This window comes from Neodiprion fabricii, chromosome 5, assembly GCF_021155785.1.
Source record: "Neodiprion fabricii isolate iyNeoFabr1 chromosome 5, iyNeoFabr1.1, whole genome shotgun sequence".
In the NCBI taxonomy this organism is placed as follows: domain Eukaryota; kingdom Metazoa; phylum Arthropoda; class Insecta; order Hymenoptera; family Diprionidae; genus Neodiprion; species Neodiprion fabricii.
Genome location: NC_060243.1, coordinates 9,821,019 through 9,837,774, shown reverse-complemented (window position 1 = coordinate 9,837,774; position 16,756 = coordinate 9,821,019). Strand labels below are relative to the sequence as shown.

The window sequence follows — 16,756 nt, the reverse complement described above, 5'->3', positions numbered from 1 at the left end:
AAATATAGAATTTAGATAAGATAATCCAACTGGGTAAGTTTACGGGGGGGGGGGGACATCCAAGCTATCGGCGCGTATATATCGGTAGGCGAGTTTCTTTTTTCCAGACCGTTATGGCCACCGAAGAGAGAAACGCGGACAAAGTGTCTCCGGGTTGCTCACGGCCCGGAGAATCATCCCTCTGTACGAGAAAGTTGCGTAGAAATTTTAACGTTCGTGATTATACAGTGTCCGAATGATGATACGGATTAATAATATTGCAGTGCGGGGTGCAATGCGAAAAAAGGATAAAAGGATAGTCGATTAATGCAATATGGAGGAACGCGTGTCAGTAACTATGACGAATGTTATTGGTCAATTAAGGAGGTTCACCACCCGCGAAATGCTTCATACGATCGGTTCGAAAGGCAAATGAAATCGATTCTTCGAACAACGAGTCGATATTTTTTGGTGAGAAAGAAAATGAAACGAATTGTTGAAAATGTGGTGATAAGATTGTCGAAAAAATTACAGCGAGTATCGGTATTATAATAAATCAACCGCGAAAGTTAGAAATAATGTGATGGAACTTGTGTCGGTGTTACGAAACTGATTGGATCACTTACCTCGCCAAAGAGCCACCCTGATGTTACTTTATATCGTTGAAACTATAATCAACGAGAGTTTAACTTGAGAATAATTGCGTCAATTTCACCGACGGTGTGGAACCTCCTTACAAGCACGTCCGTAAATTGGCTAAGAAATATAAATAAATAAACAATGATGCGATACGTGGAATACGGTAATTATTGTCACGGCAGTTTCTGGCCGAGGCATCGGCCGGGTGCCGGAAACGAGGAGGGGGACCTCCTCCAGGGTACGCTGGATCAGTCGGCGGTGGGGGAAGACGCGGACATCCTCGAGGAGTGCTGCAGCATCCACGAGGACAGCCGCGAGGACGATGATCCCTACGAGTACGATGAGGAGATTCCGCGAGTATTGCCAGCCGGCGTCGGGACGTCGGGACGGGCGTCGTCTAGCCACGAGCTGCTTCTCATCGATAACGGGATACGCCTTCAGGGGGACGACGACTATCCGAAGTCTTCGAGTACCCGGTGTTGGGGATGCGAAGGGTGCAGCGGCGGCACTCCACTTTTTCTCCTGGCTTCGCCTGCCGAGGCTCCCTGCACCTGCCAGTCTTGTCAGTAGCCGATTAACGACGATCAATGTTCATAGGGATCGGTGCATTGCGATTAGTCGATTAATCGCTTCGTCGAGCAATCGATTGACCGCTTTTCCAAATATTCGATTAATCGACGATTTCGATAGGAATCGAAAAAACGGTGAATCGAAATCGTCGATTAATCGTGCTTTTCGATTGATCGCTTTTCCAATTCATCAATTAATCGACGATTTCGATAGGAATCGAAAAACCGGTGAATCAAAATCGTCGATTAATCGTGATTTTCGATTGATCGCTTTTCCAATTGATCGATTAATCGACGATTTCGATAGGAATCGAAAAAACTATCATTCGAAATCGTTGATTAGTCGATTAATTGGAGAAACGATTAACCGAAATTGTTGATGAATCGAAAAATCGCACGGTACGAGCAGAAATACAGGATGGCGACGATAGGGGAAAAACTGGGAAAAGTGGGAATAGTCAGGGAATTATGATGAATCTCGGAGAAAAACGTATTTTTTTTTTTTTTTTTCAACAAATTTTATTCAAACTTCAACTATGCTTCGTAAATTCAGTCCAGTTAGCTTTCGAAAATTGTATTGTTCAATTTTCAATTATTTTTGTCAAACGAAGCTGTATTGCGCACCGAGAGACATTTTTAGTTCCGGTTACCGCTCGGTCCTTAACTATTTTCATTTTTTACCAAAATCGAAAAATATATAGTTCTAGATAGAAAATGAAAATTAGTTTTCTAGCTGTTACCGGAAAGTCTATTATCCGTTACTATTCATTGTCGTTACGATCACTGTTACTAGATTTTCTTGCAACTGTTGCGAAAATTTAACGCTCGTGCAACGATAAATTGACGTTAAAGCCTTATTTAACTAAAAAAGTAGAGTAAACCTCAGAAACTGATTTTGCGTTCGATTGCCAAAAAAGGATCGACGATAGCGCAAAATTGTTACGCGTACCTCGTTTTTCGTAATTCCAACGATATTGAAACAGTTTTTTTTTTTAACGATACCTGTTTTACCGAATTTTTCTAGTTACCGTAACAAATGAAATTTTTCTCAGCGTGTGTTTTTGAATCCAAATTTATACATTCAAGATACACAATTTCTGGAGCCTTTGGTCATTATAGCCACCCGACATTATTCAACTTTTGCCGAAAAAGATCAGTGAATTTTGAATTTTTTGACAAGAATAGTCGGAGAATTTTATTTGAGCAAAAATTGTCGCCATCCTGGTTTCATTTTGCACGGACAATAAGGATCGAGAGAAGTCAAGTTGGCCACTCTTTCGCGTTTGCAGATTTCTAAGTCGATTTTGCATAGCTGCGATGACGGCTAGTGGTATACTTATTTTCAGTTTTGAAATTTAAGTAATGGCCTGTAATCGTTCGAGTTTTTACACGCTTTTTTTTTTTACCTTTCACGATTTTTGATGTTGCTCGTTATATCTGAAACAAAAAAGAATCAGGTGTTTTCAGGTTCAATACGTATAGTTATTATCGTTGTAACTGAAATCTCTAATTTCGTCACGGTACAATTTTCTTTCGATAAGTTTTTCGTAATGTTGTCGTGTGTTTTTCACCCGTCTGTAATTTGTAACCCGCAGAATGTAGTTGGGACATGAATCGTCAGAATCAAATGTCGTTTGCAAATTACGCGTTGAATAAATTTATTTCAGGTAAAACGAGTCCAAAGTCGAGGAATTATAGACCATTTTTCGAATTTCAAAGCTTGAAATAAAGCTGAAACCACGCTATCGTTCAGTCGTAAAAATATCGGTTATTTGCATACTTTCACGCATCGATAACAGCTGTCCAAAGTTGACTTGAAAAATCAAGCTCGAAAAAGAGTGTCTTGTCTGTAACCGTCTCTATAAAAAAGCTTCACAGACCACACCGCGCGTGTTGCTCGAATCGAAACAATATTTTTGATTTTTAATCTGCCATTACCAGTAATTTCGACGATTTTCTTTTTTTACATAGGGATCGAGGTGTTATTAAAAGTCAACAACTAAACAAGTTGCACGTTGTATAATATCGGGTCTAAAAGAAAACCAAGATGTGATTTCGTTTATTATTATTTAAAAATTTTTTTCCCTAAAATCTATAGTCTTGAAACAACTGATGTAAGTGATTCGGGACTTTGATAAAAATCAAGAACATTGTCCTGGCGTGAATTCGTACTACCTATTTACTGCCGAAAGGTTTTTCTTACAGTGACGAGGCGACTATTGCCGATCATCTTAAAAAAACATCACGTTTTCATCCTGATAAAGTTTATGTTCGTGTGTAAATAACAATGTGCAATTTTTGTTGTTTCCTCGTCTTATTTTTACACAGTCGGGGACTAGTGAGAAGTTCAAATTCATGTAGAGAACGCGCGCGGTGTTGACGAAGGCTTGCAATTTGAGGAGGAAAAATATTTGCATAATGCAAATCGAATCGCATGTGCGAATTATTGCAAGGTATCGTATATCCACCCTCTGAAACACGATGCCATTAACTTTTTCTAATAATTTTTTTCCGTTGCTTCTTTTCCAACTGTTTAATAATCGACGCACATCCGTTGAATTTATTACGCTGCTTATGTCGCAAAAACACGTATAATAAATACAGATATACATCGTACAATGTACCCGTATGCGCTTTTGCAAGGCGTAAGATCTGGATTTGCCATGTCTTGCCGTATTTTATCGTTTAGCATGCGAATGTTGCACCACAATTGTTACTCACGCATTTGCACCCCACACCTGAAACTGTTTTAGGTATTTCAAATTCTAGGGGATCGATACCTGTGAGTTCAATTTGAGACAGTAAAAAAGTACTTCGGATTCGCTTATAAAATTTTGATACTTACTTCAGACTGGCGAAGAAAACGAGAGATGGATCAAGCTTTTTTTTCAAATACATTTTGCTGAAAGAGGATCTAATGTACACTTATTCATATATTCATAGATCGATTAGCAAAATAATAAATTTCAGAAAACTTGAATCCTCATTCATCTCCAGGCTGAATATTTGCCGATAGCGTGAAAAATTGAATTTTCTGAAAGATTTCCTTACGATTTGACGAAATGTGTATTTTTTCCTTTCTATCTAAGTTGATACTCGGATCCTCTTGAATACAAGAATCGCGTGAAATCTACACAACAAACAAAATCACGGTATATAATAGACGACGATAAGTTGATAATAGTTCAAAGACGTCTCCGGTTCTCGGAGATAGCGCTTAGCTCTACTAATAATAATATCGTATAAGACAATTGGAATCCCATTTTTAGTTCACAATCATTCAAACGGTAGAGAAATGATTAAACTTTTTTTTTTCCTACTCTCCCACGGAATCAACGTAAGCAAAAGTGAATCTATGCAACTAGTCTTTTAACCTCGAATGCCTTCGAGGCATTGTTATTATCATAATCATAATCATATTTCCTGTTGAATTGAAATACCGTGGCTCTGATCCCTGGTATAAAGAGTCAAGAGTTACACGCGGGCATCACAAAAACAAAAGTCTACGATGTTGTAACAACCGGTATTCTCGATATCTTCTATCCTCTACTCTCGCGTATTACACACAGGACTCAGGCCCGATTGGGTTTTAAGAATTATGTACGAGCAAGGCTTCGGAACAGGCCCGAAATAGAAGAGAGATCATCCTCTGCAAGTCTCTTATTGTTATTTCAATTTTTTTTTTTTTTTTTTTTTTTTTAAATTCAAAGCGATATTATACACCTCGTACACCAGTACAAAGCTAGACGTTATAAACCACACAACAGATTCTTCTCTACGTACTGCGATGATTAGAATCTTTCTAGTTCGTATATGTCATCCATGAAAGAAGAAACAGCGTGTTTGAGTTGTGTTGCGTTAAATTTACTGCTCGATAAAAGCGCGAGAACGAGGCGCAGATTTTGATGTTGAAATCGCTGCAAATGAAAGAATACGATTTCCGTCTTCTAGTATAAAAAAACTTTTAACATCGTTGAAATACCATCTCCAGCCTACTTCGCGAACGGCACAATGCTCGAGGTACACATTTAAAAACAAGTCAGTCGTCTTTGAAACGAAATTGGGCTGAGAATGCGGATAAAAATCTGACGAATAGTAAAAAGATATTTCAAGATGTCAAAGGGGAAAAAGTGTGACCTAGTTGACAAGGAAAGTCCCATATTCGGGTCTGTATTCTATTGTTATATTATAATTGACATTGATCAATATTGAACAGATGTCAAGTGAAGTGAAAATGTACAACTTCTTTTCGACGAAAGTAATGCCGGGGTCAACTTTTGGTCGATCGCATTTCAATCGTTATAATTCGATGCATTTGCGTGATTTATTTATTTATTTTTTTATCCTCCTTATCTAAGGTTAACTGAAATCAGTCTTTCTATGTTCAGATTCCGATTTTTGTCTTACTATTCTGATCCCTTTTACGTATTCAATTTCTCAGTATATGTATAAAATTATAGAATAAAAATATAGAAAATTGCTATTCGATCTAATTTATCAACAGCTTAAAATAATATATACATACACACACACACACACACACACTGGTCAGGGAATTCTGCAATTCTCGAATAGTCAGGAAATCGTTTACTGTATATTTTTTTCATACAAATACGTCCCACAGTTTTTTTTTAAGCTTTAGATAAATTAGATCGAATACCAATTTTCTTACCATAACCCGAAGGTTCTCTTCAAACTTTGAATATTCCTAAATATTACCTTACAAACGACTGTACGCATCGGCTAGATGGGACAGTGTGACCCAATAAGTTACAGTTCGTACATTCGTCTAAAAAAAAAGATGATATAGAAAATACGTATATATTTTTCAATTTGTTATAACGAATTTATTAAAATCGTTCAGGGAAAATTATAAGATTCTTGTCTGCAAAACCTGGAAAAGTCAGGGAATTTCGTGATGGAGTAGATCTAGTGGCCACCCTGTTAATACTATACAACTCTTAATATATAATGTGTTACAAATATCAGAAAACGAGGCAAAACGTGAGCGCTTTTTTTTTCAAACAAAATTCGTACGAGCCTGAACTCTTTCCATTCCAGCTTTTCGCGATTATTCGAATCCAAGTCCTCCATCCCTCTCTCCTCTACCTCGTCTGTCTACCACGTGGGCTGCACTTCTCGGTAGACTCTGAAAAGTCTGAATGCGCCAGCGTCGCGACGCCCCGACCGGTCGATAAGCAGAGGGTATTGTAGGTACATATATATATATATATATATACACGGTTTTATTCACTCCCCTCGTCCCGTGATTTCCAAAGCCAGCAGCGAATCCAGCATCCCAACGGCCTTGACGTGTGGAAGGTAGAGAAAAACTTCGAAGGCTCGCGTTACAAGTTTTCGAAATTTCTGTAATACGTGCGGTTTCCTCTCTAATTCCTCGCAAGATTCGGGAAAAATTTTTCTTCACTTCTTGCGGAGATGGTGATGATACTTTGTAAACTCTTTAGTCCTAAATAACATTGGTGCTTGTATTTATTTATATTACTTTTTTTTTTCTCGTTCTTGCCTCGTTTCAATATCAAACCGATCTCTTGATTAAGTGCCTGCGTGTGTCTCCCTGTTTTATCGACTATGTGTTATTCGTTTGTGATCATATATTTTCGTCGTGAGATTTATAACCGACTTACAGAAAACAAACGAGGAACAATGTAGAATTTCGGTGTATATTAATTTTACTGCCGTCTGGTGTAATTTAACCTAAATGTTTTCGCGAGCTTTCGAAGTATTTGTTAATAGAAATCGGAGTGTAAATTCGAAATCGGAAGACGATGCCGCTGAATCCTCGACCGGCATTTCAGGTATTACGCTTTTTGGAAAAGTTTCTATTTTAATCAGCGTCGATTTTGTCTTAACCGATACATTCTCCAGCTTCCATTCCTACCAGATTCGTTTCATTCAACAAATTCTCCCGAATTCGTGCGTCTACACAGCGAATATTCGCCTCTGCGCTACGATGTTATTATACGTAATTTCCGTAAATATAACGCCTGATTCACGGTGAGAATATGCGTCGTAAAAGCTGAAAGATCAACACTGCCTATACTGTGCGAAAATTAATCAAAATACACATTAAGGCGATGCCGCATACGCAATTTTTACCGGCTGCAATTTATTCTCATTACAATTTTTCGAATTAATCCACATTAACCATGATTTGAATTTTCTTTATCAGAATAATAGCAACGTCTTACAATACTCAGCAGATTGATAAAAACACTTGAAATATTTATCACAATGTTCTACATACCCGCCCATAATTTATTACACCGTTGTTTTAACAAGCTTGTGTTATTTTTGGTTCACGAGCAGTTTCTTCTGTGTTAACCAGCACGATTTACTTTCTTATTGATGATTGATTTTAGCCAACAGTCCAGCTTTCTACGTACATATTTATATCTATATATATTTATTATGCCAAGTTGTTTCGTATTTACAAATCGTATACACGTAACATTGTTGCACGTATGATAATCGTGCAAATTGTTCGTACCGATACACGCAACTGACTTGCACAATTTATTATCTGTTCCAGTTCTATGTAGCAACCGGGTGAGCCAAATGACAAAAACCTATAATGATATAGAAGCAGTAACCAGGCTTCTGGAGGAGGTGAGAACTCTTTTTTTTTTAACTACATTGTGCCAAAGACAAAACAAAACTTATCGAAGCTAGGGTGTAATTTATTTGCTTTTTGAATCGCACCTTCTTGCGATTCTTCATATTTCACATAACTTGCTCCTCTTCTCTTTAACGTAAACGTAATTCATTTATCTCACACGAATCGATATCCAAACTGAATGAATATTTTCTGTCATTTAGAAAGAGAAAGACTTGGAATTGACAGCTCGAATAGGAAAGGAGCTGCTGACACATAATCAAAAGCTAGAGAGCAATGTTACATCGTTGGAAACAGAACTAAAACTAGCCAATGAGAAAATAACGCAGCTGAGTCATGAACTGATTAAGAAAACGGAACTTGTACAAATTTTAACAAACGATGTCGACGACTCTGGGTCGGAAAGTGGGACCCCTACGGGTCTTAAGGGTATTAATTTGGATATGATGCAGCGGCGGATCAGCGTCCTTGAAGATGAAAACAAACAGCTACGTACCGAGTTTACCAACTTGGTGCACGATGCTGACGATTGCGAAGAGAAGGAAGCCCGCCTCGTCAAAGACATCGCCGCCCAATTAGGTGAGATTAATCATTTTCTTCGGTGCCTATTTGCCAACTTTTTCTAAAATTAAAATCTCGCGAGCCTTCCTCCTGGTTCTGACCTTTGCTGATCGAGAAACGTTTCTTGACAAAACTAATATTACAGCAAGCGCAAACATGGAGGCAGACGGAATGGCGGACGAGCTGGACCGCCAGAAAGAGGAGAACAGACTTCAGCACGAACAAATAGTCAGTCTTAGAGCTAAGCTGGCCGAAACTGAGCTCAGGCTTGCTCGGCTATTAGCCGAACACGATGAAATGGGAGCTACGCTAGTCATTACTAAGGATAATCAAAATATCCTTGCCAACGAGCTTGCCGAATTCAAGGACCGATATACGGAGGTGAGATTTGAGCATTAGAAACTGCCAACTCAATAATTCAACTCCAAAGAACACCGTAGTTTGAATTTAAATCAATACCATACTTACAATTCTACATTCAAAAACGTCTAATCAACTCTTACAGGTCGTAAACTTGCTGGCTGAAACACAGGAACAATTGCGTAAGCAGAGAAAGAAGGGTATGCCCATGGTTCGTGGTGGCTCGCTTTTCCCGTCTCTTGGCGCCGCCCCACAGCCTGACTCCATAGCTTCCGAGCTTGAGTCTTCGTTGTATTCCGAAGCCAGTCTTGACTCAGGAATCATCAGTGATAGAACGTGAGTTTGGCACTAACTTTTCAAAACTTCGATACATTCTTACTCATCGAATATGACCGCACAACTTCTTGTATCTACTAGGCCGGCTTACAAAAAAGTATTTGAAACCGTTCGGAGTGCGTCTCGAGCATCGTACGCTGGCAGTATGGATGCCAATCAGTTCCCACGTATCGGCTCCATGACTACATCAACTTTGTCCAGCGGCTCTTCTGGCCCGCGCATGAGCTGCGGTGCTTTAAGGCCTGTAGCTTCCTCGGGATTCCCCAGCTTAGACTCTACCGGCCACAGCGACAGCGAAGGCTCCCTTTTAACAGACTCGGAAGAATATCCGTAAGTATTTTACATTTGTAATATAGGTATTTACTCTTAGATAAACGTAGCTTTTATCCACCCATCATAGAACAACCAACAATTGGGGCAAAGTTGGGGGATTTTATTTGTTAAAGAAAGCGTCAATTTCTTGTCTGAGATCAATAATGCTTGTTCCCAATAACTGATATTGGATTGAAACTTAATCGCTTCTTAAAAAAGCTTTTACCTTAGACAAATAGAACCAACAGTTTGAATCCAACGTCCAGAAATGAATAAAAAATCCGTTGAAAAAATCTCCAGAAATGTTATTTGCGCTAATGTTGGAGAAAACGAATAGAATCATGTTTCTACTGTACAATAGAAATGAGTATGATCAAATTCGGTAACAGAAACTCAGATATCGAATATTTACAAAAACGTTTTCTAACTAGAGTACGTTCAAAATGATTAAACTCCAGTGTTTTTTCATCTGATCTTAATGTTTTTGATTCATTTTACCCACCAACCAGATCCCCCAACAAATTTTCTTTTTACCCAGTTTTATTTAAAGAATTATTAGGTTTTTATTCACTATGGTGTTGGATTTTCGGAAGTTTTGTTTTTCATTTGATATAAGAATTAGCACAGGAGTGCAAATTGAGCGTCAAACGAATTTTTTCATTAAATTGCTTATGCATATTTTGAGTTACTACAATGTGGCTATTATTAAATTTTGCCTAGATTTCAACATGAATTGATAGTATTAGTAACGTTGAGACTACGGATTATATTTGAAACTAACTGAGACGCGCAAAAATATTACAATCGTATATTGTGTATACTTTTTATAGCGGTCCACAACAAACTGGAGTACCAGGTGCACCTGGAGCAGCAGATCTTGAAGCCGCGCTGCGTCGCTTAACACCGGCAGAAGTAATAGCGAGACGTGCGTGCCTGAGTACCGGTGCTGGTTACAATTACGACTATGATGCTGGAATTCAATCCCCACCTTCGTTCTTGCCATTCGGATGTCGAACACCTGACAGCATAATGTCGACTGGAAGCAGTGGTAATCTTAGTGGCTTTAGTGGCAACAGTGGAAATGGTTGGCGTCTTCCTGAAAAGTTGCAAATTGTCAAGCCGATCGAGGGGTCACAGACGCTGCATCACTGGACGCAGCTTGCTACTCCAACCCTCGGTGGTCTACTAGATGAAAGGCCAGGAGTAAAGACGCGGGGAGGTCGAGCGCTTGAAGATCTTGGCCTAGAGACGTTCACCTTGGCTGATCTCGAAGAAGACGAAGAGTATGCGAATCCTGGAAAACTATTCCAGGACACTGGATCCATCTATACATTCACAAACAGTACTGTCCTTCATCCTGACGATCATACCAGCGTCACCGCAAGCGTTGTCGGTAGCAGAGTCGCTACGGCTCCAAACAGCGCTCTTAATTCTGGAATGAACACCCCGAGAACCATGAGCCGGCGTAATTCGACGTCGACTTTTTCTACCACTCTTGGACTCGCCAAGATGCTGAACGAGAGAGGAATCAAGGCCGTCACTCCATCCTGTGTCTCGACTCCAAGTGGAGAACGCAACTTCACGCCAACCGCTACTCCATGCAATAGCCCTGACGGTACTCCGCCCCCTTCCAGATCAAGCTCCCCACCTCCTTACAGCAGTCCGTTCAGACTAGGCCTGTTCAGCAGTGGAGCTGAACTACTGAAACGCACTTTTGGCACTGAGGAACAAGTTCCTGTTCGAAAGTCAAAGCGATCAAAACCCACGCTTAGTCGGTCAGACAAGAAGGCTTTGACTGGCATCAGGCTGGTTGAAAAACTTGAACGTATTGGGATAGACACTATAATGGCGACTACAGCGAGTTCCTCCATCTCCCCTCTCGCACTTCAGGGTGCAATTTACACAAGGCGATCAATGGACAGTCCAATGGCTCAGCTAACGTCACTGAAAACTTCAATGTCATCTAGTATTAGCCAAGATAAGCTCTCATCTTCCTCTTCGAGCAGCAGCGGAGACTCTTTGATCGAAAAGCCTCCGCTGCCGCCTGGAAAAAACCGAGGAAGGGAATCGGAACTTGGTGTCCCTGCTCGTCCAGGATCAGGTGCTTTGACCAACAGACTTGGTCAATTGACTAGTCGCCAACGACGCTCCGGCGCGGGGGCAACACGCCCTGACCTGGGCAAGGTCAAGGCAACGTCGACGCCTCAGAACGTCAAGGAGTCGGCACCGCAATCGGCATTAGGCACTATTAGCTCCCTCCTTTTCGGAAGGAAGGGAGGACTTCTGTAATCACGTTAACGACGCTAAACTAATGGCAACTTTGTAGGTTTTGAAATAGCAGGGAAATCAGATGTAGGAATCATATGTTATTTTCTAATTTACTGCAATACTGAACGGACGTGAACGAAATCTGCACGAACTGTTCGTCTTTTTTTTTTTTTTTCTGGTAGTTTATTTACAAAACGATAGAATATATTCGCATCATGTTTGATAAAGGTTTGCTCTTCATCCGAGTATCGAATAGTCGACCTGAGACACCCCAAAAGTTTTAAACTCAAGAGGCCACCGAACTGCGGCCATCACGAATTAGTTTCAAATGGTAGAGGATTAACAAAATACCATTTCTTCGATCGTATTTACTGATCTACACGAAAGGAATTAACTGATGAATATATTTTGGTGCAGAGTAAATTAAATTCATTTAATCAATCACAAATTTAGAGTCTTTTCATAATCCGTTTTCAACAATTGACGATGACAGCGATTTTTACCTGATCAGAGCATTGAAAAATAACTTAGTGTTTCCAGTGAGTATCTTTATTGTGCAGGCTATGAATCTCGGAAAAAGAGAATTCCATCCAGAATAAAGTGGACGGATTCGTTATAGTTCTAGAAAAGTAGAAACACAGGAATTTCCAGGCTAGTAAAACAGTTACGTTACAACTGACATAATATCATTTTTACATTTCAAGGCACTTTTCACTGTATTTCAATCCCAGATGGATCTCCCGCAATTGATTTACTTACCATGTTTACACTAAGAAGCTATTTTCTATTTTTCAAGCCCTTAGTTCAATCCAAGTCGCAGCCTTGACTCATATTTTCAATATTGTTTTTGGAATAATATCAAAGAGCTTTATAGTATAATTTAACCGTGTTTGCGACAAATTATTCCCCAAAAAGAGCTGCGTGTAAATAGTTCATCAAAATAATTGTACATCAATTTTTATAAATTTTTAACACATACAAACATACCGGTTTAGAAAGACAAAAAACCAGTACTGAGAATTTGGTCGTGTTACATGATTAATTTTAGCAGAATTCACTTGCAGCTGCATACCAGTTCAGATTTAAGAAAAAAAACCGATTCTTTCAGTTACAAAGGTGCGTGATTTCCCCTGTGAGAAATTTTAAATCATGTTTCATTTACCTAAAATAAAAAATCTACCGATGCACTAGATTGTGCTTTTATGTTAGAAGAGAAAATTAAACATACGTGAATTGCTTTTACAGTTGATTATTCCCTAGATGTAAATATTAAATGGTATTAATGATTGGCGTCATAACATACCTCAGATCGCTTTTTAGATACACAGATACGTATTACAGAATTACTCTTACTGCTACATTGGTTGTCATAGCTAAGCTCGCTAACGATAGTCATAGGATTATACCATACCTATACTATGTAGACGGCCAACTTATTTCTAATCCAATCATTATTAGTTGTTGTCATCGATAGTTATACAGCGAAGCTGGTCAAGCTCAAATATTACGTAAAAAGTCTTAGGACGAAAGCATTGAACTATTGCAATCGTATTATTCGATAAACGCTGCGATGCGAAGACCGCAACAAGTCCTCAGGTTTCACTCGCCTGTGGATATTTTATAAGTATCAACGGTTGAGTCGTGAAATATCATTTGAATAATTTCACCCTTGCAATTGTAAGTCGAAGCAGGATTTAAAAAAAATCAATTATCGTATGTGCAATTGCTCGGGGTAGAAATATTAATTCAAATAAAAGTTGAAAGTGCAGCCACGCACAGATTCAGCAGCAATATTATATGTAAAATGTGCCCGAATATAATTTAATTGTACAGTAGAAAGCCACGTATCGTGTGGTATGTAAATAGATATGCAGGTAATGGAAGGAGAGAAGAGAGAAATTTATGAGAGAGGATGAGAGACATTATAGCTCATTGAGAAATTGTTATTAGTTGCTTATTTCATGGATAAAAATTGAACAATGCTTTGCTAGAGTTTCTCGTAGTATAATACTAGTTGGGATCCCAGAAACTCTTATTTCAGCACAAACGAGTAAAAAAAAAAAAAATGTCCAATTTCTAAATCTGGTGCTAATGTATTTTTAATTCGGATTTTTTTTTTTTTTATTTTTTCATGTTAAGGCGTGCCTCGTTTTGTCACACTTGTCAGTTCGTGAATTTTATATATTTATTTTTCTGTTCTTGTTATTTTTTTGCAGCTAATTATTTACGACGATACGATACAGTTTTCATCAACGTAAACTAGCTGTTGTCAGTCTTTGAATCAAGAAGATTGTACATTCAGCACTTTGTTTATACGCGAATGTTGTAATCGATATATCAATTGTGGCAGTGATTTATATTGTATCAATTTTAATACAGATTGTTTGTATGTTTGATTCTTTGTTTTGGCTTTTTGACAGAATTCATCAATTAAATTATCATTGTAATCTTAGTAGGCGTTCCGTTAATCAATTACCATTTTACTTAAGGACAATCCTGTATTATATAAACGAGCATTTATTCTCGTTGACGCCTTGTAAATAAAAACATTATAGATACGTACAAATTAATAAATTTTAAGTTGAAAACGAAAAACAAAGGAAAAAAGAAAAGAAACAATTATTAATTGATGAAAAATCATTTGTTGCTGTCCTGTGCTGTGAGCTAAGTAGTTAAGTTTAAATGTTTGCATCCTTATGTTATTTCCGATTTAATAAAAGGCCTAATAAACGTGAAAATGAGAGAGGATCTTTTAAATAGGAATAATAACATGTAGTGATGATGAACAGTCAGGGGTTCGGTGTTGTTTTCTGTAAATAGAAATATAGACAATTTTAGTGTTAATTTCAGAGAAACCGACGAATCCAACGTTCGCAGTTATAAGAGCAGAAAGGCCTAAATCAACTGATTTTACTCCAATAATGCGAAATAGCTACATTAAATACATTTTCTGAACGAAATCAGCAGAGGTAGATAAAAAAAATGTGGTGACGGATCTGCATTCTATCTATCGTACCATACCGTGTATTATAATTTATAATAGTGATTACTCTAATTTATCAGTGTAATATATAAGATTTGGTGAACAGCTCGAGAGTTTTGCCAATCCGTTAAAAGAAGGTCAACGTAATCAGACTTGGGATGGAATTCAGGTGATTCCTGATATGTATTATGTAATATAAAAAAAAACTATTTTAACAGATATTACATGTCCATCAAGGGCGTAGCTAATTTTAATTATTTATTTCTTTTCCTAATAGGTAAATATTTTGTGTATTCAGCTTTTTCAATTTTTTTTTATGGACCATTGCATGTTCAACGGTAACCTTCACTTACTATAAGTCATACCGTTTATCCAAATTATTGTCACTGTGTGCAATTTATTATGTACGTTCTCAGTATTAAACTGTATCGAAGGTACACCACGGTGCTTGATATTGATAAAGGGAATGTCAAAACTTGTAAGATCATCTACTTGCCGTTCTCTTGTTCATTTTTTTTAGTTTACTCTTTTCTTCCTGAATTGTGTTGCAGTTCAAACGTTCCTATACATACTATCAATACTACTGTTTGTGTAGTTTTTATTTGTCAGTTTCTGTTTCAGACTTTGTACGTGCATTTACATTATTCTAGTGAAATGCATCGTTATAAATATGAAAATAGTTACCAATGTTAATCTGCGGACTGTATAGGTATTTACTATACACAAACCTAGGTATACTCTATACATGATATGACGTATACATAATATAAGAATTGAACAATAAATATATTTAAATATGATCGTCATTTTTTCATCTTGTGTTGCCTTTGTGACAATGGATACGTTGTACGTGAAACAGATAAATGTACAGTCAATTTTCGTTAGAAACGCCGAAATGGAAATCGTCAACAAACACAGTGTCGACTTTTAAGCGTCTTTCGTTTGGTGCCTTCTACAATTAGTAGAATTTCGAATTGTCTGCAATTCCCAGCCTCTTACGTCTCGCTTATGTCAAGGATTAATTTAACCAATCATCTTACTTTCATATTTCTTCTTTTAGAGGATATACCATGGAGCCTATGGGATATACAGTGCCAGTTCTTTATGAAAACCCCTAGACTACCTATACAGCCGGACACAAACCATTTTCTAGAACTTTCGCAGTTGGAGGATATCTTCTCTCGGACTGACTTTACCGATCCCTGGAAAAATCCTCCGTGTTGCGCTTTACGTTATCATAGTTCTTACCACGGTTTTCTGGCCATGAGAGTTTTCAGACCTGTATGTAAGACCGTGGTCTGAACTACGTGGTTGAGTCACTGGTTCTCAGTTGCATTTTATCCTAAGAATCAAAAAGTCTAGAACTGTAAATTGGAAGTGTGAACAAACGGAGAAAATGAAGAAACGAGAAGGAAATCGAATGAAACGGTAGCGGTTTTTCAAGGTAAGATAATAATCTAATTCATTTTCATTATTCCGGAATCGTATACTTGTGCCTGAACAAAAAACAATAATAAAAAAGATATCAATACTTAATTAATTTCAATGCTTTACATGTATTACGATTATAGGATAATCAGAATAGATCAGATTATTTTCTTACATCTCCAACAACTACTCATAGAGCTTATAAACAAGCTCTATGGAATATGCTTCGAAAAACGTATCAAGAATTACATCCGAAAAATGAAAGATTTCCTCCGTAATTACCCTGCTATTGGTTTTTCGCTCCTTTTCATGTCTTTTTCGCATTCCTAAGGGTCTAATTAGCGAAGAAGCAGTCCCGCAAAACGATTCTAAGACGAAAAGTTTCCGAGCTCTGAAAATCGCAAAAAAACAAGGCTTATCCCTTTGGATTTTTTCAGTCGAAATTTGGCCTATTCTGAAAACTGGTTGAAGTAATCTTTTGATACACCATATCAACGTAATTTTGCGAGAGGAAACGGTTATGCTTAGTTCGATTACACTGCAAGCAACGTATAAAAAATCACAGCCGAAAAATGAAAGATTTCCTATGTAATTTCCCTGCTATTGGTTCTACGCTCTTTTTGATGTCTTTAACATTCCTGAGGGTTCAATTCAATAGAAAAGACGTGTCGCAAACGAGTCTGA

At 38.0% G+C, this 16,756-nt stretch overlaps 1 protein-coding gene across 8 annotated transcripts in view; it reads left to right on the top strand.

Annotated features, from left to right (window-relative positions):
* Positions 1 to 15,444, top strand: part of LOC124181958 (trafficking kinesin-binding protein milt) — a 98,253-nt gene extending 82,809 nt beyond the window's left edge. For 6 of the 8 annotated variants that reach the window (XM_046568720.1, XM_046568722.1, XM_046568721.1 and 3 more), the window contains 6 exons: positions 7,741 to 7,817; positions 8,028 to 8,403; positions 8,531 to 8,766; positions 8,891 to 9,081; positions 9,163 to 9,411; positions 10,224 to 15,444. In XM_046568720.1, coding sequence (XP_046424676.1) covers positions 7,741 to 7,817; positions 8,028 to 8,403; positions 8,531 to 8,766; positions 8,891 to 9,081; positions 9,163 to 9,411; positions 10,224 to 11,682 — 2,588 coding nt within the window. In that variant the 3' untranslated portion in view covers positions 11,683 to 15,444. Of the gene's footprint in view, positions 1 to 800; positions 1,181 to 6,478; positions 7,007 to 7,740; positions 7,818 to 8,027; positions 8,404 to 8,530; positions 8,767 to 8,890; positions 9,082 to 9,162; positions 9,412 to 10,223 lie in introns of those variants that run through there. The other 2 variants (XM_046568724.1, XM_046568723.1) reach the window with 2 other exon arrangements.
* The last annotated feature ends 1,312 nt before the right edge of the window (positions 15,445 to 16,756 follow it).